The sequence below is a fragment of the Dasypus novemcinctus genome, chromosome 8, assembly GCF_030445035.2.
Source record: "Dasypus novemcinctus isolate mDasNov1 chromosome 8, mDasNov1.1.hap2, whole genome shotgun sequence".
Classification (NCBI taxonomy): Eukaryota; Metazoa; Chordata; class Mammalia; order Cingulata; family Dasypodidae; genus Dasypus; species Dasypus novemcinctus.
Window position 1 is genome coordinate 98,913,505 of NC_080680.1, and position 27,600 is coordinate 98,941,104.

At 41.2% G+C, this 27,600-nt stretch overlaps 1 protein-coding gene, 1 long non-coding RNA gene and 1 pseudogene across 7 annotated transcripts in view; 2 read left to right on the top strand and 1 right to left on the bottom strand.

The window, feature by feature from the left end:
* Positions 1 to 6,219, bottom strand: part of LOC105747595 (uncharacterized) — a 73,004-nt gene extending 66,785 nt beyond the window's left edge. For 4 of the 5 annotated variants that reach the window (XR_011649477.1, XR_011649478.1, XR_011649476.1 and 1 more), the window contains exon 1: positions 3,706 to 6,204. This is a non-coding gene — a long non-coding RNA (uncharacterized lncRNA). Of the gene's footprint in view, positions 1 to 3,705 lie in introns of all 5 variants that reach the window. The other variant, XR_011649479.1, reaches the window with a different exon arrangement.
* A 55-nt stretch (positions 6,220 to 6,274) lies between these two features.
* PSMD5 (proteasome 26S subunit, non-ATPase 5) overlaps positions 6,275 to 27,600 on the top strand; it is a 32,928-nt gene continuing 11,602 nt past the window's right edge. Inside the window, exons 1-9 of one of the 2 annotated variants that reach the window (XM_071217027.1) lie at positions 6,275 to 6,503; positions 18,413 to 18,557; positions 19,557 to 19,670; positions 20,091 to 20,219; positions 22,630 to 22,739; positions 24,269 to 24,411; positions 25,170 to 25,361; positions 26,751 to 26,860; positions 27,269 to 27,409. In XM_071217027.1, the coding sequence (XP_071073128.1) occupies positions 6,331 to 6,503; positions 18,413 to 18,557; positions 19,557 to 19,670; positions 20,091 to 20,219; positions 22,630 to 22,739; positions 24,269 to 24,411; positions 25,170 to 25,361; positions 26,751 to 26,860; positions 27,269 to 27,409 (1,257 nt within the window). In that variant the 5' untranslated portion in view covers positions 6,275 to 6,330. The remainder of the gene's footprint in view (positions 6,504 to 18,412; positions 18,558 to 19,556; positions 19,671 to 20,090; positions 20,220 to 22,629; positions 22,740 to 24,268; positions 24,412 to 25,169; positions 25,362 to 26,750; positions 26,861 to 27,268; positions 27,410 to 27,600) is intronic. The other variant, XM_004473329.4, reaches the window with a different exon arrangement.
* LOC139439462 (histone-arginine methyltransferase CARM1 pseudogene) lies at positions 10,157 to 11,775 on the top strand (annotated as a pseudogene).

The window sequence follows — 27,600 nt, forward strand, 5'->3', positions numbered from 1 at the left end:
GTGTAGGGGAGTCCCACGCACAAGGAGTGCGCCCTGTAAGGAGAGCCACCCAGAGCAAAAGAAGTGCAGCTTGCCCAAGAATGGCACCGCACACACCGAGAGCTGACACAACAAGATGATGCAACAAAAAGAAACACGGATTCCTGGTGCTGCTGCTAAGGATAGAAGCAGTCACAGAAGAACACATAGTGAATGGACACAGAGAGCAGACAACTGGGGGGCGGGGGGAAAGAAATAGATTAAAATTAAAAAAATAAAAAAGAAATGACTGTGAGCCATGTCAACAAAATATCATCCAGAAGCATGAAAGGTCAGTTTGGAACCAAGGTAGGACTGTAATATATTAGAAAATGACAATTACATAAATGCAAAATTGATGGGAAATATATGTATCACAACATTTCCTCACAGGAACATTTTGGGAAAAGATTTGGCATAATTTTAAAAGAAAAGTCTTTACATTATAATATTTTCAGTTATGACTTTCACTATACACTTTTTCTAATTCTACATTCTTTCAAAACATTCTATGTTCCCTTTTAGTTATTTCATATTTCATTCTGCCTTTTCTTTTCTTTCCTGAGGTATTTGCTATGGCCTTTATGAGGTTATAGTTGACTTTACAGTCTCAGTGTTATGGCAGAAGGGGCCTGATATCACCTAATCCAGTGGTTCTAAAACTTGCAATTCATAATCTTTGCAAATAAATGTAACTTAATTTTCTCTGAAATTAAATTTTAATTTCCCTGAAATTAAATGCAACACTGTGTGTATCTATACATTTTTCTGAAGTGCAGAGCCAGAACCTTAAAAAACAAAAAACTCAAAGGGATCCCAGACCCAAAAAGGTTAAGAACCACTGATCTAGCCCAAGCTTGTGCCAATTTTTACAAACAAAGAAAAGGCCAGAGAGGGAAAGAGATAATAAACACACACACACACACACACACACACACACACACACACACACACAGTGAACAGCAAAGCTGGGCTAGAATGCTGCATTACCTTTCCTTTTAGTTCTTCCTCCACCTCTCCTCTCCACCCTCCCCTAGACACTGCTGTTACTCTGTAGTCACTTCCAACTTTTAACATTTTAAGATAATCTCACAGATGAGAAAATAGAACCTCCAGAAATTTTCAGAAAAACTTAAGACGGCAAGTATCAAGTGACCCTTAGATAAGAACAGCAGACACGAAGACACCTTCCCTTCTCTTACCCTGGCAGTAAAAATTGCCTGATCTCCCCTTCCCAAAGGATAGGGAGTGAAGTGTACTGGCAATTTCCTTCAGAACCACCCTACAATCCCCAGGATACCAGGAGGTGTGCCTCCAAGGATCTCACCATTCATCTCCCCCCTGCTTGCCCAGCTCAAAAACCCTGGAGCAGTGAAATGCTCCTTCTTTCTTTTCTTTCCTTCTCAGTCCCCAGGTTGGAGGGTGAGAAGGTTCACAGCATCATCATATGGGGCACAAGTCAGGAAGAACATAAGGACAGATATCCTGGCCAAGAGTACTGTCCATGCTGAATGATAAGTGGCAGCAGCAGCAAAGGTGAGTTGCAGGTTGGTGGGAGGGCACTGAGGGCCTTTCCCACTCCCTCCAACCTGCTGATTGCCTCATTGCCTGGGCCCAAACCAGCCAGGTGGAGTAGGAGACTGGAAGGAAGTGGGTAAATAGAGGAATTTTCCCTAGGCAACCCTTTCCTCCTTCAAACAACAACCTAAGCACCATCTGCAGAGCCACAACTCATCACAAAATAAAAACAGATAAAAAGATAAATCTTTCACAAAACCTTCAGAAACCACAGTACACAAACACTAACAAACATACGTAAAACTTCCACTTTAAAGAGGCCCAACAGCCAACAAAAACATTCAGATAAGTGGAGCACACACATGGCTGCTTTCCTGTCTTCCACATCAACCCCTCCTGCCTGGATCTCCCTACTAATCCTCCCTGGTTCAGAACACTGACTATTTTTCTTAGCTAACTCATTCACCTTTTGAAGCCAGGTGCTCTGTTTAGCCTTTCCCAAAATTAGTCCCCCAAAGCACTTTGTACACACCTCTGTTGTAACATTTAACATAAACTATAAGGAGATGCAAACAAGTAAGAAAAGCAGTTTATTGATTGTTGTCAGTATTTCCAATTTTTCAATTCAGGTTTTAAAATAACTACTCTGGGAATGGGGTGGGAGGAGATTGGGTGCAAAGTGGCACAAGTGAAGGTGTTAAGGAAACTGATCAGGAAGTGGACTTGGCCCAGTGGTTAGGGCGTCTGCCTACCACATGGGTGGTCTGCAGTTCAAATCCCGGACCTCCTTGACCCGTGTGGAGCTGGCACATGTGCAGTGCTGATGTGCGCAAGAGTACCCTGCCATGCAGGGGTGTCCCCATGTAGGGGAGCCCTGCACGCATGGAGTGCGCCCCGTAAGGAGAGCCACCCAGTGCGAAAGAAAGTTCAGCCTGCCCAGGAATGGTGCCGCACACACGGAGAGCTGACATAACAAGACAAGATGAACACAAAAGAACACACAGCAAATGGACACGGAGAACAGACAACTGGGGTGAGGCGGGGGGGGGGGGGGGGGGGTAGAAATAAATAAATAAATCTTTAAAAAAAAGGAAACTGATTTTGATCGTGGTGATAGTTGCACAATTATATACAATTTTAAAAATTCAACAAACTGTACCCTAAAATTGGCAAATTTTATTGTAAATAAAACCTTAAACAAAAAGGGAAGGGAAGTTGAGCAACATTAAAAATTGTTTTGAACTGGGCAGTCCAAATAAAACACGTTAGCCAAATCTGGCTGCAGCCTCTGTGCTTACTGTATTACCTGTTCACCTGTCTGCCTGTCTCCTCGAGATGGTAAATTCTCGAAGTTCTGGTATACTTCCTGGCAAAGTAGTAAATCAGTCGTAGCCCCAGTTCTGTCATTTACATTGTGAGCTGTGCAGACTCAGGATTTGCGATTCTTTAGAAACGCAAGGGCTAATACCTCCTTCATAAGCCTGAAGCAACAACTGAGAAGAGTAAGAGTGCTTTACAGGGAAGTGGATTTGGCTCAACTGATAGGGTGTCCGCCTACCACATGGGAGTCCAGGGTTCAAACCCAGGGCTTCCTGACCTGTGTGGTGAAGCTGGCCCACGCGCAATGCTGATGCGCGCAAGGAGTGCCCTGCAACGCAGGGGTGCCCCCCACGTAGGGAGTACAAGGGGTGCACCCTGTAAGGAGAGCCGCCCTGCACGAAAAAAACGCAGCCTGCCCAGGATTGGCGACTCGCACACGAAGAGATGACACAGCAAGATGATGCAACAGAAAAAGACACAGATTCCCAGTGCCCCTGACAAAGAATACAAGCAGACACAAAAGAACAAACAGTGAATGGACACAGACAGCAGACAACTTGGGGGGTGGGGAGAGAAATTAAAAAATCTTTTTTTTTAAAGTGCTTTACAAAATACAATACCATGAAACCATACCATTTCAAGAACAATTATTCTTATACCAAGTACCAAAGTTAACTCAGAAAACCTCCATTTTGATTGAAGAACTTAATACCTGTGGAAAAAAATTAAGATTACAGAAAATGAAACCTTGTGACCCTAAGAAAACCTTTATATTTTAATTTCACTAAATCAGGACAGTGATCCTTTATAATTGTTAAATATGAATGAGCACTGTTAATGACCATTTACCTTAGATTCTGAGATGATTTCCTGAGATAAGTCTCCAAACTTAGCACAGGAACCTGAACAGAGTTTATGCTCAATAACGTTTGTTGGATGACTAATCAAGGATGTGAGCTGATGATTATAAGGATGATGGTCACGATGAAGGTGATGATAGCAGTAACGAGAAGGATGGCAAGAGGTGAACTGTTACTTGGATAAAGTCTCTGGATCCTCTTCTTTCAACTCAGCCATCACTACTCTCCAGGTTCAATTCCAAAGTCATATTCCAACAGTCCAATTCTGTATTTATGGCTTTGGGAGATTCTTCAGATATAGCAAGCATCTGAGTGCCACTGCCTGAAAGTCCAGTTTCTTCTGGAGTATTCTTATCTCCCTCCTCTTGCTCTCATCATCAGATTCAGATTTAGATTCAGACTCAGACTCAGATTCAGAATGACTTAGACTCTTCTTCAGACTTAGATTCTATATCTGTCTCCTTTACTCACACCACTGCCTCTTCTTTCTCTGTATCTTCCCCCCCTATCTTCAGCACCTTTGCTTTATTTTGAAGGTACACTTGCACCTATTTATAGGTATACAGCAATTTATTGAAATCTTTTTTAAAGGTCTAACATCAATCCAGGCAAGGATCCATATCAATTGCAGCATCAATGAGGTGTGAGGCCTGGCATAAAAGAGTATTCAATTTCCTTAGATTCATCTTTACCTCTGGCTCAAGGAGCTTGTCTTCTTCCTTATCCTTGGCCATAAGAGTCTTATCACCAATGCTTGAAACTTGAGCAGCTCATTAATTTCACTTGCCTAAATGTCAAGAAATTTAAAGCCCATCCATTTTTCAAATTCTATGATTTTTTTCAGCCTCTTCATTAGCTCTAAGGAAGCATGCATAATCACTCACATCCTCTCAGTTTCCACCAGGCCTTATTAAGAGCAGCTGGTTTTATATCATCCATCGCTTCTTTTATCACTACCAAAGCATCAGCAATGTTTTTATCACTACCAAAGCATCAGCAATGTTGTAATGTTGCCATGTTTCTTTCAAAGTAAGGTGAGGGGTTTTTTCAATACAATCAGCAAAGTAGTCAAACATATGCTTGGCATACCACCTCCTGAATGCTTCGATTATACCCTGATCCAAGGGCTGAAGGAGGCCCTTGTCCCCTCCAGGGGGAAAAACACAGTATCACCATTAAGATGAGCAAGGAATAATGAGTCTGGGTGACTGGGACCTCTGTCCGCTATTAGCAACACCCCGAATTTTTTTTTTTCGGTTAAATAACTTCAGGCTTGATGGGACAAAACAATTACGAACCAATCCAAAAAGAGGGCAATGGTTACTGATACTCTGGGGTGTGAGTACCAGAAAACAGGAAGGCATTTTCTGTTATTTAAGTGGGGTTAGGATCTTTGCAAAAACAGCAACGGTTTTGTCATCTGAGGCATTGTCCCAAGAAATGGGGGAAATCCTGTCTTTAGCTTCCTCTAAGCTTCATGGATTTTTATCCTTTTCCCTAAAAGCACACGAAGGCATGCACTTCCAAAATAGGCTTATCCTCTCGGCGTTGGACCTGTTGAGGCACATAGCCTATAGCAATGATCAGTCTCTGGAGTTGCTTGGAATACTTGGGGGCCGACTCAGCATGTAACGATTCTTCCTCCCCCATCAATCTCGTATTTCGCACAACAGCGATTTTTAAACTTCTCAAACCATCCCTAGCTTGCATGAAACTTATCGGGGCTGCCATTCCCGGTGATTTCCACCAACTGCTTGTAAATGCTTTGGCCTGGTGGCAGATGGCCTTCAACGTCAGATGGCGCCCCCCTATGGTATGGTCCTCAACCCAAAAGGTTAACTCAGTCTCCATCTTCCCGATATTTACATTTCCGGGGAATACAAAGCATTCGGAGCGGATGGGTGAAACACTCTCCAGGCTGGCCCTAATGGTCTTCTCGTTTTTCTTAATGGTGCGCACAGGAGACTCATTAACGCCAAAAAGGCGCTCCACGTCGGTCTTACTCACGCCTTCGTCCAGCATATCGAGAATATTCATCTTGTTTTCCAGAGGCATGACCCTCCGCCTTCTCTTGATTCTTGTCTGGGCCGGGATCGTGGTTCCATCCGCCGCATCCGCTCGGTATCGCCTCAGTGCTGCCAAAGCCGCAGCGGCCTCCACAACCCCCGCTTTCGCCGCTGCCGAGTGTTTTAGAGCCTGGAGGCCTCCTGCGAGGCCGTTTAGTTTTCGGTTGTTCCCCATTCTCAGCACTCCGCTTGCGGGGCATTTTGCAAGCCTCCGCTCTCCGTGGTCAATACAGCAGAATGGAAAATCGGATTACGTGACCAACCGAGCAACGCCCAAAATGACCCCCAACAGAGAACAGCAACCACTAGCAACGGTTGACTCGACACTAACGGAACCCATCTCGCGAGGTTTGGCAGCCCCGGAACGCGCGCTGGCCGTCAGCTCCACCCTGCAATTGGTGTGGTCCGAACCTTTCGCAATTACCACCGAAACACAGTGAAAGGCGGCTGCGCCGAGCAGATATCGCGAGGCTGGGAAAAGCGCCCCGGGAGCAGTGACGTCAGGCCGGCGGGAGGTGCGCTGACCCGCCTCTGCGGAAGGGGCAAAGATGGCGGCTCAGGTGCAGTCGCTGCTGAGGGAGGTGTCGCGGCTAGAAGCTCCGCTGGAGGAGCTGCGCGCGCTTCAGTCGGTGCTGCAGGCTGTGCCGCTCAGCGATCTCCGCGAGCAAGTGACAGAGCTGAGCCTTGGTCCGCTTTTCTCTCTGCTTAACGAGAACCATCGGTGAGAGAAACCTTGACTTAAGCGGGGGAGAGACGCTACATGGGGGTGGGTGTAGTGAGGGGCGTGATTTTCCCAGTCTCAGGGAAAGTAGAAATACAGCTGAAATTTCAGAGGGGGATGGACCCTAGCCCAGAGCGAAAGACGGGGATTCTAGGCCTGTGAGGTGTGCCCCTGTCGCTTGGCCTCATGACCCTCATTCTTAAAATAGGAATCGAACGAGGAAAGGAAGGTTGTCCACCTACAGAGAGGATTCCACAACCCTATGTATAGGTCCTTTACATCTTTCCTTCTTAAAAAGAGTGCCTAGCCTGGCAATTTGGCTGCATCCATCAATATGTTAAATTCACAAATCTTTTGACCAAAAAAAATGCTACAGGGATTTAACATACAGGTATATTCGCACAAAAATGTTCTGAATGTACAGGAATATTTACTTATAATATATAGTTTGTGACAGAAAAGAAAATAGAAACAATCTAAGCATCCATTAAAAAGGGATTGATAATCTGTAATAAATGTTCCACAAAATGTAAGGTGTTGATGGAAGGGTGTTATATGGGAATTCTGCACATTATGCATAATTGTTTTGTAAGTTCACAACTCCTCTTCTAAGAAAGGAGGGGGGGATTGCTAAGTAAATTATGACCTGTTACTATATAACACTATATTGCTATTAAAAATTCTTAGAGATACATACAGGGGCATGGAAAGGTCTCTAATATATGTTGTTGAATAAAAAAAAGAAAATTGTAAAAGTTTATGTTACCATTATGTGTAATCTTTAAAAAAGTATTACAACCCTTCCTCCCTGTCCCCCAACACAGACAGGCTTTCATAATAATGGGAGTATCTGCAAAGGTACTACAGAAATAATTAGGCAGTGTTGCCTCTAGAAGTGACACTTAAAATGGTAGGACACGAACTTTTACATTTCATTTTATGCAAATATTTAGTGTTTAGTTTTTTAAAAAATTATTTGTATTACTTTAATTTAAAAGTTAAAAATGTTTGCAGCCGGTAATTTAAAAAGTGACCTTCCTACTTGAAAAGAAAATGAATCACTGAATCAACCCTGGATGATTTCAGAAGTCCTTCTTTAGCTCTGACTTTATACAATTCCTACCTTTTTCATATCTGTTGCTCCTTCATTAAATCCATTAGCAACCATTCTTACAGGTCTGCCTAGGAAATACCTTTTATTTATTTATCCAGCTCCGTAATTTAAGCCCTCATTCTGTCCCTCTTGCTAGGTCTCTTGCATTAGCTTGATGTCTTGTTATCTCTAGGCTGTCTATTCTAGCATATCCTTCATACACTGCAACCACAGGTCACTTGGCTCACATCTTTCCCATAGTTTCTCGTTGCTTACAGTGTAAAGTCCTGACTTCTCTGTCTGGCATTTGGGCTTTGACAATATATTTCCACACTACTTTACCAGACTCATCTTTTTCTTCCACTCCCTTACATTTATGTTTCATTTCCAGCTACTATGTGGTGCCACTGGTTTTCCCTTGAGCATGACTTGCACTTTTCTAACTTTGTTCGTGCCAGTGCCTCTAACTGAAATGCCCTCCCAAGGATGTTCTCATTATTTCTGCGAATGATACTTGTCCCTTATTGCCCTGTGTTAAAATTCTGTATGTAATTATTTCTATTTGTTAATTCCTTAAAGACCCTCTTAGGGCCTAGCACATAATACAGCACATGCCCAATAACAGATTAATCTTATAGAATTGACAGAGGCTGCCTAATCGAAACTCTTCATAATACAGATGAAGAGGCTAATCGAAGGTCATACCACAAGTTAATAACAGAGCTGTAATAGGAACTGAAATGAGAGGAAGTTTGAGGAATAGTGTTCATGGGAAGAAGCAGTTGCTGAATGAAGAAGCAGTGCTCTAGGAAACATTTTAATGGAAATTTAGAGATAGCATAATTCAGAGCTGGATATATGGTAGTTGCCAATTTCTGTATGATATAGTCTAAAGTATAAATTACAAAGATATACTGTCTTCTCTGGATAGTATCTTGGCAGTCTCCAGATACAGTTTCATTATCTGACTTTGAAAGACAAGTGAGGATAAGTTGTCTGAAAGAAAGAGGAGGATGACTTATGTGTTAGCTTAAAGGGGTGCTGATACAAAGTACCAGAAATCTGTTGGCTTTTATAAAGGGTGTTTATTTGGGGTAGAAACTTAGAGTCACAAGGCCCTAAAGAGTCCAACTCAAGGTACCACGAGAGGGCTTTCTCACTCAAAAGTCGTTTGTGCCTGCAAGGGTTCAGCCTGCCTTCTTCCTCTTAAGGCTCTATGATCCCAGCTTCTTCCCACCTCAGCTGTAGGCTGACATAACGCTCATCTCTCTTCCTGGGGCTCATTTCTTTCTAGGCTCAGCTGCTCTGGTCTGTTCAGAAGGTCAGCTGTAAATAATCAGGCTCATCTCTCTTCCCCAGGCCACAAGCTCCTCCATATATCTACTGCCGTGTGTTGATTGAGCATCCTTTTATATAGCCTACCAAGAGGGGGTGGGGAGGGTAGCAGTTTGATATTGTTTATGAATTCCAAAAGTAGATATTGCGTTATGTTTGTAAACTGATCTGTCTAAAGTTTCACTTTTCCTTAATTAAATTATTATTAGGGCTTTGATTGGGCTACATCAATAGGGTGTTGAATCCCTGCCTCTGGGTGGATGGGGACTCACAGGTAAAAGACATGGCAAAGGACAGAGTTGAGAGTTTTTGAGCTGGAGCCTGGGAAGTAAGCACATAGAGGAGCACAGCCACTGAGCCTGGAGAGACTCAAACCCCCAGGGAGAGCGACAGACCTGGTCACCTGATAATCTACAGCTGGCCTTGTGGAGAGAGGCAAAGCCTAGAGATCTTCATAGTCTACAGCTGACCTTTTGGAGAAAACAGAGGAGCTGAGCCTGGAGAGATACAAGCCCCTGGGAAGAGAGGAACCCAGGAAGCCTAAACCCTGGCAGGCATCAGCAGACATTGTGCTCCAACACATGGCAGTAGACTTTGGTGAGGGAAGTAACTTATGCTTTATAGCCTGGTAACTGTAAGCTTCTACGCCAAATAAATACCCTTTATAAAAACCAACATTTCTGTGTTTTGTGTCAGCACCCCTTTGGATCACTAATACAAGGGGCAGGGACTCAACCCTGCATGACCTAATCAAAGGCATCTCAGCTGAATCTAACATCATCAAATGGTATCACACCCAGAGGAACCAACCAGTTTACAAACGTAATCAATATCTCCTTTTTGGAATTCATAAATAATATCAAATTGCCACAACTTGTAAGCTGTGTGCTACCTAAGCTGATGGGAAGATACTCGTCTTTGCTGAAACTCAGTTCCTTTGATATAAGGCAGGAAGGCATTAAATGAGATAATACATATTAAGTACAGTGCCTGGCGTATTGTAAGCACTCAGAAAATTTTAGTTATTATTGCTGCTATCCTGGCTAAACCTTGGGGCTTGCTGTATCTACTAGCTGTAAGTCCAGAGTCTTGACTGGCATTCCCTTGAAGAAGAGTGGATGCTAATGTGCTGCTTTACAACTTCTAAGTCAGACAAGCCCGGGCTAGGCTGGGACAGTGGCAGGGTCTGGGGGACAGATCTAAGATAGTAGTGGTGGGGCTGGGCACAGGCAGCATGGAGCCCTATGTGGTCATGTCCATGTTCCCCAGTGCCTACCTCTTCAGTATCAGCAACATGAATGGCAAGATCCAGTGGCACACAGAGCAGCAGGCACTATATCTTGAAGTACACACAGCCAGCTTGGAAGCAGTGGGCATTGCCTTCTACAGTCATGATGTGTGTGTTCAAGTAGTTGGTGTCCAGAAAGACTCAGTGCAGACATTTGGGCAAGCAGTCCTTCATCACTCTGGGCTGTAACAATGTCCTCATCTAGTTCACCACCCTGAATGATTTCTATTCTTTCTACGATATCCTGAAGACCTGCCATGGGCTCACCCTGGAGTTGTGTGTGTTCAACAAATAGACAGAGGAGTCCTGGCCTGTGCAGTACTTCCAGTTTTATGGCTGTCACAGCAGCAGAACATGATGCAGAGCTTAGTGTGGTACCACAAAAACTATAAGGACAAGATTGTTCTCAACATTGGCTGCAGCTCTGGGATCCTCTCTTTTTGACCTCTTAGGCTGCAGTGAGGAAAATCAAAGCTGAGGGAGGTCAGCACCATGCCTATCATGTTGAAATCCTAATGAAGAGTAACATCCTAACCTAGCACATTGTGGTCATCCCTGGGAAGGTGAGGAAGTCTCCCTCCCCAAGGAGATAGGCATCATCATCATCTTGGAGCCCATAGGCCACACACTCTTGAACCAACACGTGCTAGAGGGTTACCTGGACTCCAAGAAGTACCTGAAACCCAGCGGAAACATTTTCCTCTATCTTTTTTGCGGTCTTCCTTGTGCCCTTTACAGATGAACAGCCCTACACGAATTCACCAAGGCCAACTTCTGGTACCAGCCACCCTTTCACAGCTTGGACCTTTCGGCCCTCTGAGGTGCCACTGTGGATAAGTATTTCTGGCAGCCTGTGGTGGACACAGTTGACACCAAGATCCTTGCAGCCAAGTTTGTCAGAGTATACAGTGAACTTCTTAGAAACCAAAGAGGGAGATTTGCACAGGATAGAAATCGCATTCACGTTCTACATGCTGCATTCAGGGCTGGTTCATGGTCTGGCTTTCTTGTTTGTCCTTGCTTTCATCAGCTCCATAATGACCGTTTGTCCATCTCTGCCCCTCATGGAGCACCTGATGCACTGATATCAGGTAGCAGTGCCTTTTCCAGTCACCACTCTGCATCCAGGCCAGTGACACACTCAGGGACGACTGCTTATTGTCAACAAAAGTCAGAGCTATATCAGTATTGTGGCCTAGGTCATCCAGATGGTTCCAAGTCTGGTAACCTCCTGGATGTGATACACAGGCATGATATGTCTTCAGATAGCACAGGCATGGTGCCTTCACTACACACACCCCTCCAAGAATATGTGGAAATGGGCAGCACCTACAGTCTCAGCAGTGGAATGGCCAGGGCTAGGATGCTCTCTCTACAGTCTGAGCAGTGTTATTGCCAGTGGCTCCAGTGGCAGCAGCTCACATGCCCACTGTGCAGTCAACAGCCAGATCACCATGGGCAACCCTGCAATTTTGATGGCCTTGCCCATGTCGAGCCCCAGCAATCCATGCATCTTGGGAGCTAGGCACCTCTGGGCAGCATGTGACCAACACTAGGATACCAAATAAAGACCCACTCAACCACCACTGCCTGGGTGGCTTTATCCAGTAGGAGTGAGCCCAAATACCTGATCATAGCCCTCTTTGCTATGAGATCTTGGAAACTTTTTTTACACAATGGTGCTGCCACCTCCCACCCCCACCTTCTGTCCTTGAGAATGTGTTGCTGCCGTATTTTATACAAGATAATGTCGTGGGAGCCCTCAACCCCCTCCTGCCCTCTTCACTATGAACTGGGCTTGACATTGTCCACACAGATATATCTGGGCTTGAGAGCTACAGCCTGGGTGGGGGATAAGGAGGGGAGGGGGCAGCTGTCCCTGCAGCCCAGTCCCCCAGCACCTCTAGTGGGAAGGCAGCTCTGGCTGAGTGGGGCCTCCCTTTCAACTACCAGATCTTGATCACAAAGGGCATGACATGCTGCCTTTTTTTTTTTTTTTTTAACGGAAAGAACCAGTGTCAGTCCACAGACCTCAGAAGCCTGGCAGACTGAGCAAACAGACCCTCTCCCCAACTCAGGCTCAGCAGGGAGCACAACATTCCTGCCAAGGCTTTAGGACAGGGTCCAGGTCTCTGGGGCACCCAGAGTGCCCCTCTCTACCAAAAGGTTCACTTATCCTTGACAGTAAAACTTAACCTGGCTGTCAGGAAGGCCTCTTGTCCTTGGCCCTTCCTCTTGATGCTGTCCTGTCTCTGAGTTCCTGTAGGTCCCCTTTTCTGCCCCTGCCCTCCCTTCCATAAAAGCTAGGACAGACGGCCTCAAAGGCCTTGCCAACAGCCTTTCAGGCAAACACATAAACCTCAGGGATCTGTCATGGAAGACACTCTTTCCCCAAGCTAACCTTAGGCCTGTGTGTCTCCCCTCATTTCTTGTAGATGCTCCTGTCCTTACTACTATGATGGCCTTCAGCCCCTCCCCAGCCTGGAAAGAGGCTTTGCAGGGACTGCTCCCTGTATGAAACCACACAAAACTCAAAATATACCAACAAGGACAAGTATGTTTTAGCACAGGCAGTTTTCTGTTGCTGCTCCTTTTTCTAACATCTTCTAAACTCAGCTGCAGTGGAGCTCAGGGTAAGCCTTGAACCCTTTTGACTGCATGGAGGGAAGGGGGTCACAGTGAGTCTTGGAGCATGCCCCCTTCTGTCCACCTACCACATCAGGGACGGCTGGACCCTGCAGGCAGTCCACAGACATAGAGGCCCAGCCCTGTTCCCTCAACTGTCTGTCCAAACCACACTGGGAAGCACTCCATTGACTGCCCCTCCCCACCTTTATATAATTCTCTGAATCACCTTTGCATAAAAAATAAAAGTGTTTGCTTCATTTGGAAAAAAAAGTGCAAAACTGATTTTTAAATGATTATTTCTTTGGCTTGTTGGTAACAAAGGGCCACATATGACCTGAAATTTGTGTACTATTCAGTCTTACATAACATTGCTTTGCTTTTTAACAACTTCACTGAGGTGTTTACATAATTAACTTCACGTGTTTAAAATGTGCAGTTTGATAAGTTTTGACAGATGTATATATCCATCATCCTTGGAAGTTTCTTTGTGCCTCTTGGTAACCCTTCTCTCCCCACCCATCTCCCTCTCAGGCAACCGTTGATCTGACTTTCTGTCACCACAGATTTGTTTGTCTTTATTTTTTTAAGAAGATGATGTAAATGGAGTCATACCAGTTTGTATTCTTTCTGTTTTTTTTTGGCTTCTTTCACACAGCATAGTTATTTTGAAATTCAACAATATCGTATGACTGAATACGTTCTTTTTATTGTTGAGTATTAGCTCATGGTATAGAATATGACAATTTGTTTATCTGTTAACCTGTTGATGAACATTTGGGTTGCATCCTGTTTGGGGATATTATAGATAACACTGCTATGAACATTCATATATGTCTTGACATAAATACCTATTTTCCTTTCTCTTGAGTAAATATCTAGGAAGAAACTGCCAAACTTTTTTCCAAAGTGGTTGTACATTTTACATTGCCATCAGTATATGAAAGTGGATCAGAGACCTAAATGTAAAATCTAAAACTTACATATATGTAAAATTTCCAGAAGAAAACATAGGAAAAACTTTTTAAGCAATGATTTCTTAGATATGGCACTAAAATCATGATCCATAAAAGATCAAGTTGGTAAACTGGACTTTAATAAAATTAAAACCTTCTCTTCAAAAAAGGAGAACAGTCTACAACCTTGGAAAAAATCTCTGAAAGCATGTATCTGATAAACAACTTGTGTTTTGAATATACAAAGAATTCTCAAAACTCAGCAACAGATAAGACAACCAAGGTGATAAATGGGCAAAGGATTTGAACAAAAAGTTACATATATAGATGGCAAATGAGAAGATATTCAACATCTTATTAGGGAAATGGAAATTAAAACCACAATGAGATATCAGTACACACCTCTTAGGTTGGCTAAAATTAAAAAGCTACCATGTACAGGGTTCCTATTTGCAATGTTGGAAATGTTTTGGTAATAGATGGTGGTGATGGTAGCACAACATCATGATTGTTAGATTGTGTATATGGTTAGCAGAATAAAAATTATCTTAAAAATTCAGGAAACCACAAACAGTGGACCCTATGATAAACCATGGACTATAGTTAATAGTACAATTATGAAGATATGCTATCATCAATTATAACAAGTGGCCCATATCAATGCAAGGTGTTAATAACAGAGTGGTATATGGGAATCTGTAATTATGGATGATGTTCTGTAAGCCATCAATTTCTCTTAAAAAAAGAAACCATTATAAATGTTGACAAGGATGTGGAACAATTGGTTTTAAATTAAAAAATCTTTATTGAGCCTGAGCTAAACATAAGATATGTGCGAGGCACAATAGGAGACTCCAAAGTGAACAGAATAAAAAGGACTAGAGATGAACTAACTTAATAATGGTATTAGCTAACCATTATTAGGAGCTTACTGTGGTTTAGGCATTGTACTAAGCACCTTAAGTGCAACAGGTGGTTGAAAGCATGGACTCTGAATTCAGATTCCAGCTCTCTGCTACTTAGTAATTGTGTGACCTTGGGCATCCTACTTAATACCTCTGTCTCAGTTTACCCAGCTATAAAATTAGAATAAAAAGAATATCTCTTTGGGGAGTGGATGTGGCCTCAAGCTGTTGAAGGCTTGCTTCTCACATGGGAGGTCCTGGGTTCAGTTCCCAGTGCCTCCTAAAAAAGCAAAAAGAAGAAACCACAAGCAAACAAATGAAAAAACCAACTCAGAGGAGTTGATGTGTACCAGTGGTTGAGTGCCAGCTTCCAACATATGAGGTCCCAGTTCAATTATGAGGATTAAATGAGTTGAAATATATTAAGTGCTTATACTGTGCTTAACACGTAATGAGCACTACTTAAGTGTTTATTTTTCGTGTATTTTTGCAAAAACCCTATGCCGTTTTGTAATATTAACCCCATTTTCTGTAGATGAGGAAACTGAGGCTCAGGTAACTTGACCAAGGTCATACATTTAAATAATAGAATTGCAATAAACCAAAGTTGGCATCAGGAAGTTATCTGTTAACAGTTTCCTTTGGCCTCATTCTCTCACTTTCTCTGAGGAAAGTGCTCTTTCTTCAGAATTCCTATGCCATTTTGTTTATAACAGTTTATAATAGTGCATTCTGCCTTTGCATGTAGTTACTGGCAGTTTTGTAGTTTTCCTAACTAGTTTATAAGCTATTTTAAAGATTGGTGATTTTAACATTTATGAAGTACTTGCTGTGGACCAGGGAATGCTAGGTGCTTTCATAGAAATTAATGTTTTTTTTAAGTTTTTTTTCTTTTTTAGCGATTTTTTAAAAAGTTTATTTTTCTTTATTCCCCCCCCCTTTCCCTAGATGGTTTGCTCATCTGTCTGCTCATTGTTTACTTGCCTTCTCCAGGAGGCACTGGGAACTGAACCTGGGACCTCTCTCACGTAAGAGGCGAGTGTCCAACAGACTGAACCGCATCCACTCCCTTTGGGCTGCGGTGTCTGCTGGCTTGTGGCCTCTGCTTATTGTGGCGGGGGTAGAGTCTTAACTCTGTTGCAACAGTAGGCGACATCTGCTCATCTTCTTTTAGGCAGCATCGGAATCCAAACTCAGGTCCTTGCATGTGGTAGGCAGGTGCCCAAGTAGTTGAGCCACATCCACTTCCATTTTAAAGATTTTAACAAGTTAATTTTATTACTTTTATTTTCTTATTACAAACTAAATGAATATTCATTTTTAAAAATGGTAAAACTTAGATAAGCAAACAAATAAAAATAAAAATCACCTGTAGTCTCTCCATGCTAAGTAATAATTCTTTTTATAAATTTTTAGACCTTTTTCTGTACAAATATAAGCTTAATGAAATGGGATTTTTCTATAATGTTTCACAACCTACTTTTTCCTCTTAATAGATTGTAAACTTATTTCTTTGCAATTAAATATTTTCTAGATTAGTTTATACCTGTGAGCTGGTCAGTTTTATAACTGTATTTTACCAATGCCATAATACTGGATGTTTAGATTATTTCCTAGGTTTTTGAGATAAGTAAGGTTGGGCATCTTTATATTTGTGTAAAACTCTCTTTTTTATTGAAATATTCATATAACAAAAAATCTACCCTTTTAAAGTGTACAATTCAGTGGTTTCTAGTGTATTCACGATGTTGTATATCCATCACCACTGTCTAATTCCAGAACATTTTCATCACCCCCCCGAAGAAATTCCATACCCATTAATACTCCCCATTTCCTTCCCCTCTAGCCAATCACTAATCTGCTTTATGTCTCTATGGATTTGCCTGTTTTGGACATTTTTTGTGTGTCTGGACTCTTTCATTTGGTATATATTTAGTTTATTTCTACTTTTCAGCTATTGTGAATAGTGCTGCTGTGAACAACCATGTACAAGTTTTGGGGTAAACATATATTTTCAGATCTCTTGGGTAGTAAACATTCTTAATTATTCTCACATTCAGTTATTCAAAGTAAAATTACCGAATTAAAAGGGTATATTCATTTTAAGGCTTTTGATATATGTGTTACCTATACCTTCCAGGGTGGTTGTACCAGTTTAAATAACTCTCAGATCATCTCACTCTTCTCCATCTCCTCTGCTAACTCCCCTCATTCACTCCTTCATCTTCTCTCAACATCATCTGTCTTCTAACTGAAATTCTTTCTCTAACACTCAAGTTGAATGATTTCTATAAATCGTATCTCATCATGTCTCTTCTCTAGTTTGCCATTGTCTTATGGAAATAGTATAAATTCCACAGTTTGACATTAAAGACTTATTAGAATCTAGCTCCTTTGCGTCTTTCCTTTTTATTTAGGATTTATTCTATTTATTTCTCCCCCATCCCACCTTGTTGTTTGTGCTTGCTGTCTGCTTTCTGTGTCTGTTGTGTGTTCATCTTCTTTTTAGGAGGCATCGGGAACCGAACCCGGGACCTGTCATGTGGGAGGGAGATGCCTAATCACTTGAGCCACCTCTCCTTCCTGCCTGTTGTGTCTCTCATTGTATTTTCCTCCTTGTGTCTTTTCATTGTGTCATCTTGTTACGTCACCTCTGTCTTGCTCTTCTTCTTTAGGAGGCACTGGGAACTGAACCCAGGACCTCCCATGTGGCAGGCAGGTGCCCATTTGCTTCAGCCACATCAGCTTCTCCAGTTTGATTTATTAATGTCCATCCCACCCTTTTACCTTCTCTCCACCCTTCCCCCTTTCTGATACCAGCTGTCAATGCATAATGCTCTGCCTTTGCATGTACTACTACTCCCTTTACCTGGAACACCTTTCTCCTCCTAGATAACTTCTACTTTTTCTTAAATTTATCTCTGGAAAGCCTTCCCTGTACCCTGTGTTCTTTTTCTGAGCACCAATCATTTCCAACACTAACCTATAGCATTTATTTATTTATTTATTTTATTTCTCTCCCCTCCCCCCACCCGTTGTCTGCTCTCTGTGTCTATTCACTGTGTGTTCTTCTGTACCTGCCTGAATTCTTGTCAGCGGCACCAGGAATCTGTGTCTCTTTTTGTTGCATCATCTTGCTGTGTCAGCTCTCCATGTGTGCGGTGCCACTCCTGGGCAGGCTGCGCTTTTTTTGCATGGGCCAGTTCTCCTTGAGGGATGCACTCTTTGTGCGTGGGGCTCCCCGGCACGGGGGACACCCGTGCGTGGCACAGCACTCCTTGTGTGCATCAGCACTGTGCGTGGGCTAGTTCACCACACGGGTCAGGAGGCCCTGGGTTTGAACCCTGGACCTCCCATATGGTAGAAGGACGCTCTTGTCAGTTGAGCCAAATCCATTTCCCATAACCTATAGCATTTATATACCTTGATTATAATTCCTTTTTTATTTACCTATATTTTCCATTAGATAGCAACTTGTGGTTAGAGACTATATCTCATCCTTCCTTTTTTGTAGTCCCAGCACAGGCGTGGCACATTATAGGTACTTAGCAAATGTTTAATATATGAGTAGAAGCTGGTGTTTTGAAGGGAGTCTGTGTGTGTGTGGAGGAGAGCCTTCTTGAGACATGCTTCAGATAAGTCTTATTACATTGTTGCTTCCCACCTGGCAGGACATTAACTAATGAGTTCTATGGTGTCTTCTTCAGTGAACAGACTACTTTGTGTGTATCCATTCTGGAGCGATTGCTCCAGGCTATGGAGCCAGTTCACGTGGCCCGGAACCTCAGAGTTGACCTGCAAAGAGGACTGACTCACCCTGATGATTCTGTAAAAATCCTCACTCTGTCCCAGGTATGAACTTTTAATAGCACATGTAAGAAGGGAACCCATACTTAGGTGACCACTTGCTCTGGGCAAGGCTCTGGGCTGGGTGCCAAAAACAGAGATGAAGAAAATACAATCCCTATCTTTTCCGAGGAAGCTCCTAATCTAGTTGAGAAGGCAAGTGTGTGTATAGCTAACTATAACCAGGGGACACCAGCTAAAGAAAGAAATTCCACTAAGTACTGGCTAATTCATTGAATAAAATCTGACTGAGCTCATTTTATATGCTAGGCATGGCATTGTACCATATGCTCTTGGACCAACCAAGATGAATAAATCCTATTTATTTCCCTAAGTTCTCCCTCAAAGAGCTTTCAGAGAGGAAAAAAATCCTATGTGTTCAAAACAGCTGTTCTGTACTATTATAAAGGTCATTCAGTCAATAAATTAAGATTGGTAACTCTTAAATCCTGATAGCTAAAACATCCTCCTATTTGAGTGGAAAGCTGATGTTAAGGATTATTTTAAGAGGCGAGCAGTTAGTTACCCCATTGACACTCAACCACTGCATTCCTTTTCTCCTCTAAAGTGTTTATTCAACAAAAAAGAGGGAAAGGTAATAGTATGTTCACTGAACATCTATGTGCCAGCCACTGTGGCAGGTGTATTACCTATTTAGTCTCATTTAATCTTCATATCTACCCTGCAATTAAGTATTTTTTGAAAATGAGAAAACAGACTCTAAAAGCAGTTATAATTAATTTGCCCAAGGTTGTTATAGCTGAAAATTGACAGAACTTGTACCTAACCTGTCTGGTTTTCACTACTGAACTGTCTCAGCTTTTTACCTGCCCTTTTTTTTTTCCTTTCAAAGATATGGCTCTACATTTGGCATTAATGATTTTGGGTCATTCTGAATTTTAATGACTTGTCTTATAGCAGTAATCAAACTCTGACCACCATATGCTCACATGTTGCTCTACTTTGAAAGAGTGTTTCCAATTATTTTCTGTTTGTTTTTTCCAGGTTGGAAGAATTGTTGAAAATTCTGATGCTGTTGTTGAGATTCTAAATAATTCTGAGTTACTAAAACAAATTGTTTACTGTATTGGTGGAGAGAATCTATCTGTAGCTAAAGCGGTAAGTCTGCTAGAACCATCAGCTTAAATATGCAGAAACCTTTGTGTCCTAGGAGACAAAGTATGGCCTTCTGAATTGAGAGGTGAAGGTTTAGAATGGTTGGGTTGTGTAACTGAATTTGCAACTTCATGTAGATGGTGTCAACAATGGTCTTGTCAAGTGACTACAAGAAAACTGGTTTTTAGGATAATGTACCCACATTATTCATCTTAGGGTTACATTGGGCTGTCTGATAAGCAAAACTTAAATTATTTGCTTTCTATTGGAGATACGTGTATTTCCAACTATGAAAAATAGTACTTAACATTTAGTGAATGCTCTTTAGGCAAGGTCTTTCCATATACTAATTTTCTCATCAGTTTTGTGAAGCAGGTATTGTCTGTATTTTTGTGACTAAAGAGATACTTTTTTTCTTATTAGGCCATCAAATCCCTGTCAAGAATCTCACTAACCCAAGCTGGACTGGAGGCTTTATTTGAAAGCAATCTCTTGGATGATTTGAAAAGTGTAATGAAAACAAATGACATTGTTCGATACAGAGTATATGAGGTAAAATTAATCTACGCTTTCTGATGCCCAATTCAGAATGCAGGAAGGCTTACATTGGAAGGCAGGAAGAGCTATTTAGCATGGTTTTATTCTATATATTAATCTGATTTAGGCTCTATACTAGGTGCTGGGGGTATAGAGATGAACTCCCAGCATAGTATATTAAATAGTCATGAAAAAAATATTTACAGTGCACTGTAGATTCTATGATAGAGGAGATACCATTGGAACTAGACTTTTAAAAAATTAAGAAGAGGAAGAGGAAGAAGAAGGAGGAGAAAAATGTCTTTCATCTGCCTCTTATTTTCACTAGAGTGTACTGACCGCTGTGCTGACAAATCCCTTAGAAAACGATATATATTATTATATAATCGATCCAAGGCCACACAGCTGATACTCTAATAGGCATTCATACTTAGAATGAATCCCTCTACAATCTAATTCCCTCCTTAAAACACCTTTAAATGCTTTACATATCTTGATACCACACTATTCCTGGTTTTCCTTCTGCCTCTATCTGTGTCTTTTCAGTCTCCCTGCTCATCATCCTCTACTGAAACTTCAATTGTTGGAGTTCCTCAAGGTGAAGTCCCATGCCCTGTTCTCACTGTACTCTATAGTCATTCCCTAGGGAATTTTACTCATCTTAAGATTTCACTGCCCATTTCTTTAATAACTTTCAAATTTAAACCTCCAATCCAGGTCTCTTTTCTGAGCTCAGACCTTCATATCCAGCAATGTACTTATTCTTGCCCCTTGTTCATATTCTAGGCCCCTCATATTTTTGCTCAAACCAAACTCATGGTCTCACCCACCCACCCCCTGCCTCCAATAAAAAATAGCCACAAACTGCCCTTGTTTCACATTTTCACACAGTGGTTGGCAAGTCAGAGATCTTGAGTTCATTCTTTTTTTTTTTCTTCTCTCCCTTCCCTGACCTGCTGTTTTTGCTGTCTGTGTCCATTTGCTGTGTGATCTTCTGTAACTGTTTTTTTTTTTTTTTGTCATCTCTTATTGTCTAGGATTCACTGGGATTCGATCCTGGGGCCCTCTGATGTGGAGAGAGGTTCCCTCTCAATTGCACCACCTCAGTTGCCGGTCTCTGCCGCACTTCACCTTGACCCTCCCCTTCATCTCTCTCCCCCTGTGTCATCATCTTGCTGCACGACTCACCTGTGCAGGCAGTGGCTTACCACGTGAGCACTCGGCTTGCTGTGTGGGCACTTGGCTCTCCATGAAGGCACTGGCTCACCACCCAGGCACTCATGTGGGCACTCGACTTGCCACGCAAGCCCTTGGCTCAGCTGGCCACGCGGGCACTTGTCTCGCCATACAGGCACTGACTTGCCACGCGGGCATGCTTTCTCTTTTTTTTTCACCAGGAGGCCCCAAGGATCGAACCTGGGTCTTACCCTGTGGTGGATGGAGGCCTTGTCACATGAGCCACATCCACTTCTCTTGAGCTCATTCTTTATCAGACTTTGAGCTCCCTACACCATATCCATTCAATCATCACTCTGTCAGTTTTACCCAAAGTCATACATTTCTCTTCATCTGCATAGCCACTGCAGTTATCTCTCAAGTGGACTACTATACTTGCCTCCAAACTGGTCTTCCCTCATCTATTTTTTTTTGAGGAGGTACTGGGATTTGAACCCATGACCTTATACATGGGAAGGAGGCACTCAACCACTGAGCTGCATCCACTCCTCAATGAGAAGTGTTGGTTTTTTGTTTTGTTTTGTTTGTTTGGTTTTGTTTTTAGGAGGTATTGGGGTTCAAACCCAGTACCTTGTATATGGAAAGCAGGCGCTCAATCACTTGAGCTACATCTCTTCCCCACACTACTTTTATCACTACCACCCCCAGTCCATCTTCATATGCAGTAGACAATCTTTTCAAAATCCCAATCTGATTCTGTCACTCCTGTGCTTTAAATTCTTCCGTGTCTTCCCATGTCTTTCAGTGGGCTCTTAAGACATAATTGTTAAGTGGATGAATGACTACCTGACAGAATACTTGAATGTATGAGTGAATGACTGACTGGCTGGCTGGCTGGCTGGCTGGCTGACTGGCTGACTGACTGACTGACTGACTGACTGACAACTGACTGAATCAACAAGCGAGTTAAACAAAGGTTTTTAAAATTAATCTGTGGCTGCTGATTCAGGTTTTATACCCTGATTGATGGTTCCTTTTTTTTTTTTTTAAAGTACATACATACTCAAACATAATGGAATGATTAATTTCTAATGTGTTCCATGAAGTTTTCCTACTTTGAGGAGACAAATAATGAATTTTAAAATAAATTATTACATACAATATCTAGTTCTGAATTTAATTTAAAATAAAATCCAACATGTTGGGACTGTTTTGACCTTTTTGCTTTTTCTGGATTTTTTTCTTGTAGCTAATTGTAGAGATTTCTTCTGTGTCACCAGAATCTTTAAACTACTGTACCACCAGTGGATTGGTAACCCAGCTCCTCAGAGAGTTGACGGGTGAGGATGTGCTGGTCAGGTGTGTTGACTGAGAGTTCTTAAAGCAAAATGTCCTGTTTTAGAGGACCAGGAAACAACTGTGGGACTTAGAATGATCTTTTCTATTAAAGTCTGTGCCCAGGTTGCAGTCTTATGAAGAAGGTTGCATGTTCTGAAGAAGGGGTCTTTATAAAATTATTAAAGTTACATCATGACAGCATGCTAAAACTTTGAAATGCTCTGTGGGAAAATTTAGTTACTTTCTATTATTAACTGATTTCTTGTCCTTAAGCATCTCTGCTCTTTAAAAAGTTGCAATCACAAATACAAACTATCAGTTTGTATTATGTAATATTTTATCATACACATCTTTTGGCATTGTAAATAATAGCACTATGGCATTATATAAAAAGCATGGGCTTTATAAAATGAGAAAGATTGGGGCTTGAATGTATCTCTACTTAAAAGCTGTTAGACTTTGGACAAATTATTGTAATCTTACACATTTCATCTCTCAAGTGGAACATTAGTCCTATAAAGAATCTATTAGGAGGATTAAGTGAATTGACCATAGAGACCAATTCAATGACTGACTAGATACTCAAAGAAATGTTAATTCTGGTCTCTTCACTCACAGCCCCCTGTTCCTCAAGTCCTCTTTAATATCTGCCAAATATTTCCTTTTTTTATTGGTAGTCCATAGTTTACAAATAAATCCTCTCAGTTGAACACTTGGTTTGTAGTACTATAGTTACTATCTTCATGTATAATTTTCTTTTTCCTTCTCTTAAATGATTTTCTGATTGTCCTGTGATGTTTAACTATGATTGACTCAAAATATACAAATCAGTCACCAGTTACATTGTTTCAAAGCATTTGAGTATCTTGTCCTACTAAGTAAATTAGTTTTGTTAATTTTTAGCTTTTGTCAAATTTAATGACACATGAAGTGTCTGCAAATAGTCAACCTATCATTGGATCAACTGCAAAAATACTTTTTTTAGACATTTGTGGAAATCAAGATTGGGTATTACTGCAAATTATTGTTAATTTTTACATAGTAATAGCGTTATTTAAGGAATGTTCATTTTTTAAGGAGATGCATACTGAATTATGTAGGAATAAATGGCAAAATGATTAAAATATGCTTAAAATAATTCAGAAAAACAGGGAAAAAAATGAAGCAAAATTTTGATAACTATCCGATCAGAGATAACTAACCAAACAAACTGGCAATTTGTTTTACTCGTCTCTTTATATTTGTGGATGCTTGATATTTTCAAAACAAAAAACAACAATAAAAAAAAGATAAAATCTTAGGAAGTAAGTAGTAATAGAAACAATAGTGTGCCTCAATCAGGTGATCAAGATTTAAATCTCAATTCTGTCATGTCTCTACAAGTCACTACAACTTTCTAGGAGTTGTATCCTCATATAAAATGTAGAGCCATGATTATTGACCTTTCAGATTTGGTACGAAGAAATAAATAAGATAACCTTTGAGAAAGCAACTTATTTGCTATTATTGATATGCAAAATCTCCTTGTTTTTGTCCTTCTGACATTGCAGAGCCACCTGTATAGAAACAGTGACATCACTGGCACATACTCATCATGGACGACAGTACCTAGCACAAGAAGGAGTAATTGACCAGATTTCTAACATAATTGTTGGGGCAGATTCAGATCCTTTTTCTAGCTTCTATTTACCAGGTAAAAAATATTGGTGGCCATGGAAGTGATGGGGCTGTATCTGAGTTATCTCAAATAGAAGAAGCCAGGGATTGTTTTTCTTAGACCTGATTCCTTTTAGAAGATACCTGTAGCCCCTTGATGGAGTAAAATTTATTGTCTTGGGAGCAATGCACTGTTTATTCTGACCTTCTGGAAATACCATTGCTGTTCAGAACCGGAAGTTTTCTTTTGAAGCTCAATTAAAAGAAACAAGCAAAAATACTAGTAGTGACATTTAGTATATTTTTCAGATTCGTGAATCTCTGAATTGGAATCTTTACCTAATGTAGGATCTACTCCAGCCATTCTGTTCAGGGGAATAGTTGATTGGTCTTTCTTGAGCAGTTCCAGAAATTGGTGATTTATTCCTTCTCAGGTAGCCTAGCTTATTATATTGATGAACATCTCTGTTTAAATTTTTCTTCCCAATAATGACTCCAAACTTGCCCAGCCATCATTTCTGTCCACTAGTCCTCATTGTTTGTTTGTTCTGTCTCTTGCTGATGACAGTGCTACAATATTTGGACCCATCTCCATTGACAACCTGGGGTTTTCATACTCAGGACCATACATCACTGGTCCTTTGGTATCTCCTTAATATTTTCCAGGCAATACATTGCTCTAACCTTTGTCCTTTTTCTGGCTGGCAGTTCATTACTGTTCGTATGAAAACATAAATTCCATGATTTGTGCTGTCTTGCTCCTCATTTATAATACATTTTTATTACTATCTGTAGGGTTTGTGAAATTTTTTGGAAACCTGGCTATCATGGATAGTCCTCAGCAGATCTGTGAGCGTTATCCTGTCTTTGTGGAAAAGGTCTTTGAAATGACAGAAAGTCAAGACCCCACCATGATTGGTGTAGCAGTGGACACGATTGGAATCCTGGGATCCAATGTTGAAGGAAAACAGGTTTTACAGAAAACAGGTTGGTATGACTTGTGTTGGCTTTTTAAAAATATTTCTTAATTTTTGACAGGTGTTCAGTATATAGGTTAATTTGCTTCTGGGTTAACTACGTTGTAGAAGCCACTTTTATAATTGGCAGTATTTAACCATGACCTTGTCTCATCCCTAAAAAGTCTCTCTTAATTACTACTCAAAACCTCTTGTTTTTTCCTTTAACTTTTTATTGTTTAGGGCTTCTACCAATCAGCTTGGCAGGTCAGAACACTTTCTCCCTTCTGTGTCTTCCTTGAATAGTATTCATGGTATAAAAACCGTGGCTGGGCTTTGGAGTGAGAAAGATCTGGATTTGTATCCCAGTTCTAAGTAATTTATCTGTATGACCTTTGTTTAGTCATTTCATTTCTCGAAGCCTCATTTTCCTTATTTATAATGAGTGTGACAACTACTTCCAGGGTATCAAGGAAGGAAACGAAATAGAAAAATTAGTCACAAGATTTTATATTCAGTGATGCTTTTAGTGGCACATCTGTGAGAATCTTTTTTAAAGCACTATGAATTCTATGGAAAAAATATTTAGCATTGTTTTTAAAACCCTTGTGAAATATATGTTGAAAATTAATATGCTGTTGTACATAAAAACTAATATCCTTGTAGTTGTATGTATTTTCCTAAGTGCTTTTGCCTATGACATAATCCTTTTACAATCTTGCGAAGAACGTACTGTCATTCTCATTTTACAGATAAGGTAGCTGAAACTCACAGAAGTTAAGAAAATTTTCTAATATCATACAAACTGTGGGGCAGCTGTTACTCAAACCCAGATCCTTTGATTCCAAATCTTTTACACTGAGCCTTATATGTATGTGTCACTTGGTCTCTGACTACATGTTTATTTTTGTTTCAGTTTCAGATGGTAGGGATCATAGTGTATAAAACCATGCTTTTAAAAATCTCATTGTTGGGAAGTGGATGTGGCTCAATCAATTGGGCTCCCATCTACCATATAGGAGGTCCAGGGTTCGATACCCAGGGCCTCCTGGTGAAGGCAAGCTGGCCTGTGCAGGGTGCTGACCTGTGAGGAGTGGTGCCTAATGCAGGAGTACTACCCCGCAAAGGAGTGCTGGGCTATGCAGAAAGCTGGCGCAGCAAGATGACAAAACAAAAAGAGACATAGAGGAGACATAATAAAAGATGCGGCCGACCAGGGAGCTGTGGTGGCACAAGAGAATGATTACCTCTCTCCCACTCCAGAAGGTCCCAGGATCAGTTCTCTAAGACACCTAATGAGAATACAAGCAAACACAGAAGAACACATAGTAAATGGACACAGAGAGCAGACAAAGGGGGGCAGGCGGGAAATAAATAAATAAATCTTATTTTTTTAATTCTCATTGTTATTTCTTCATAGGAACTCGATTTGAACGCTTGCTCATGAGAATAGGACATCAAGCAAAGAATGCCTCAACAGAGTTAAAAATTAGGTGTTTGGATGCAGTTTCATCTCTCCTGTATTTACCAGTAAGTAGATCGGAATATTTATGAAAGACAATGGGATATGTTTGAGGGAAAATATCTGTACAAGTCAATATAATACAAATGGTGACCAAGTAAGCCAACTTTCTCACTCTTAAATGTAAGATTATACTTATATGACTAGGGACATTTTTAAGTTAAATTACAATCATAGAATATTAGAACTGGAGAGGACACTACACAGGTTTCTTAATCAACTCCATCAAAATCCTGGGAAAGATCTGTACACGGTTAGGGGAAGAGTGCTACAGACTTAGCAAAGATTACATAGCAAATTAAGGATGGAGTGCCATCAGAACCTAGGTTTCCTGACTTCCAAACGAAGTATGGAGAAGTATGCTTTTCTTAATATGAATTAACCTCATCGTGAGATTTCTTTTTTCTGTCCCATAGCCTGAGCAGCAAACTGATGACCTCCTGAGGATGACAGAATCCTGGTTTTCCTCTTTATCTCGGGACCCATTGGAACTCTTTCGTGGCATCAGTAATCAACCCTTCCCTGAACTACACTGTGCTGCCTTAAAAGTGTTCACGGTAGGTATCTTCTTCTTTTCCACAAGCTCCTCCTTGGACTCTGCCAGTTAAACACATGAGTACTTACAATGAACCACTCCCTATGCCATGTTCTGGTGATACACAAGTACATAGTACAGTTTTTGCCCTCTATTACCTTATAGACTAATAAGGGAGACAGATGTGTGAACAGATTGTTTCAGTAGAAGGTA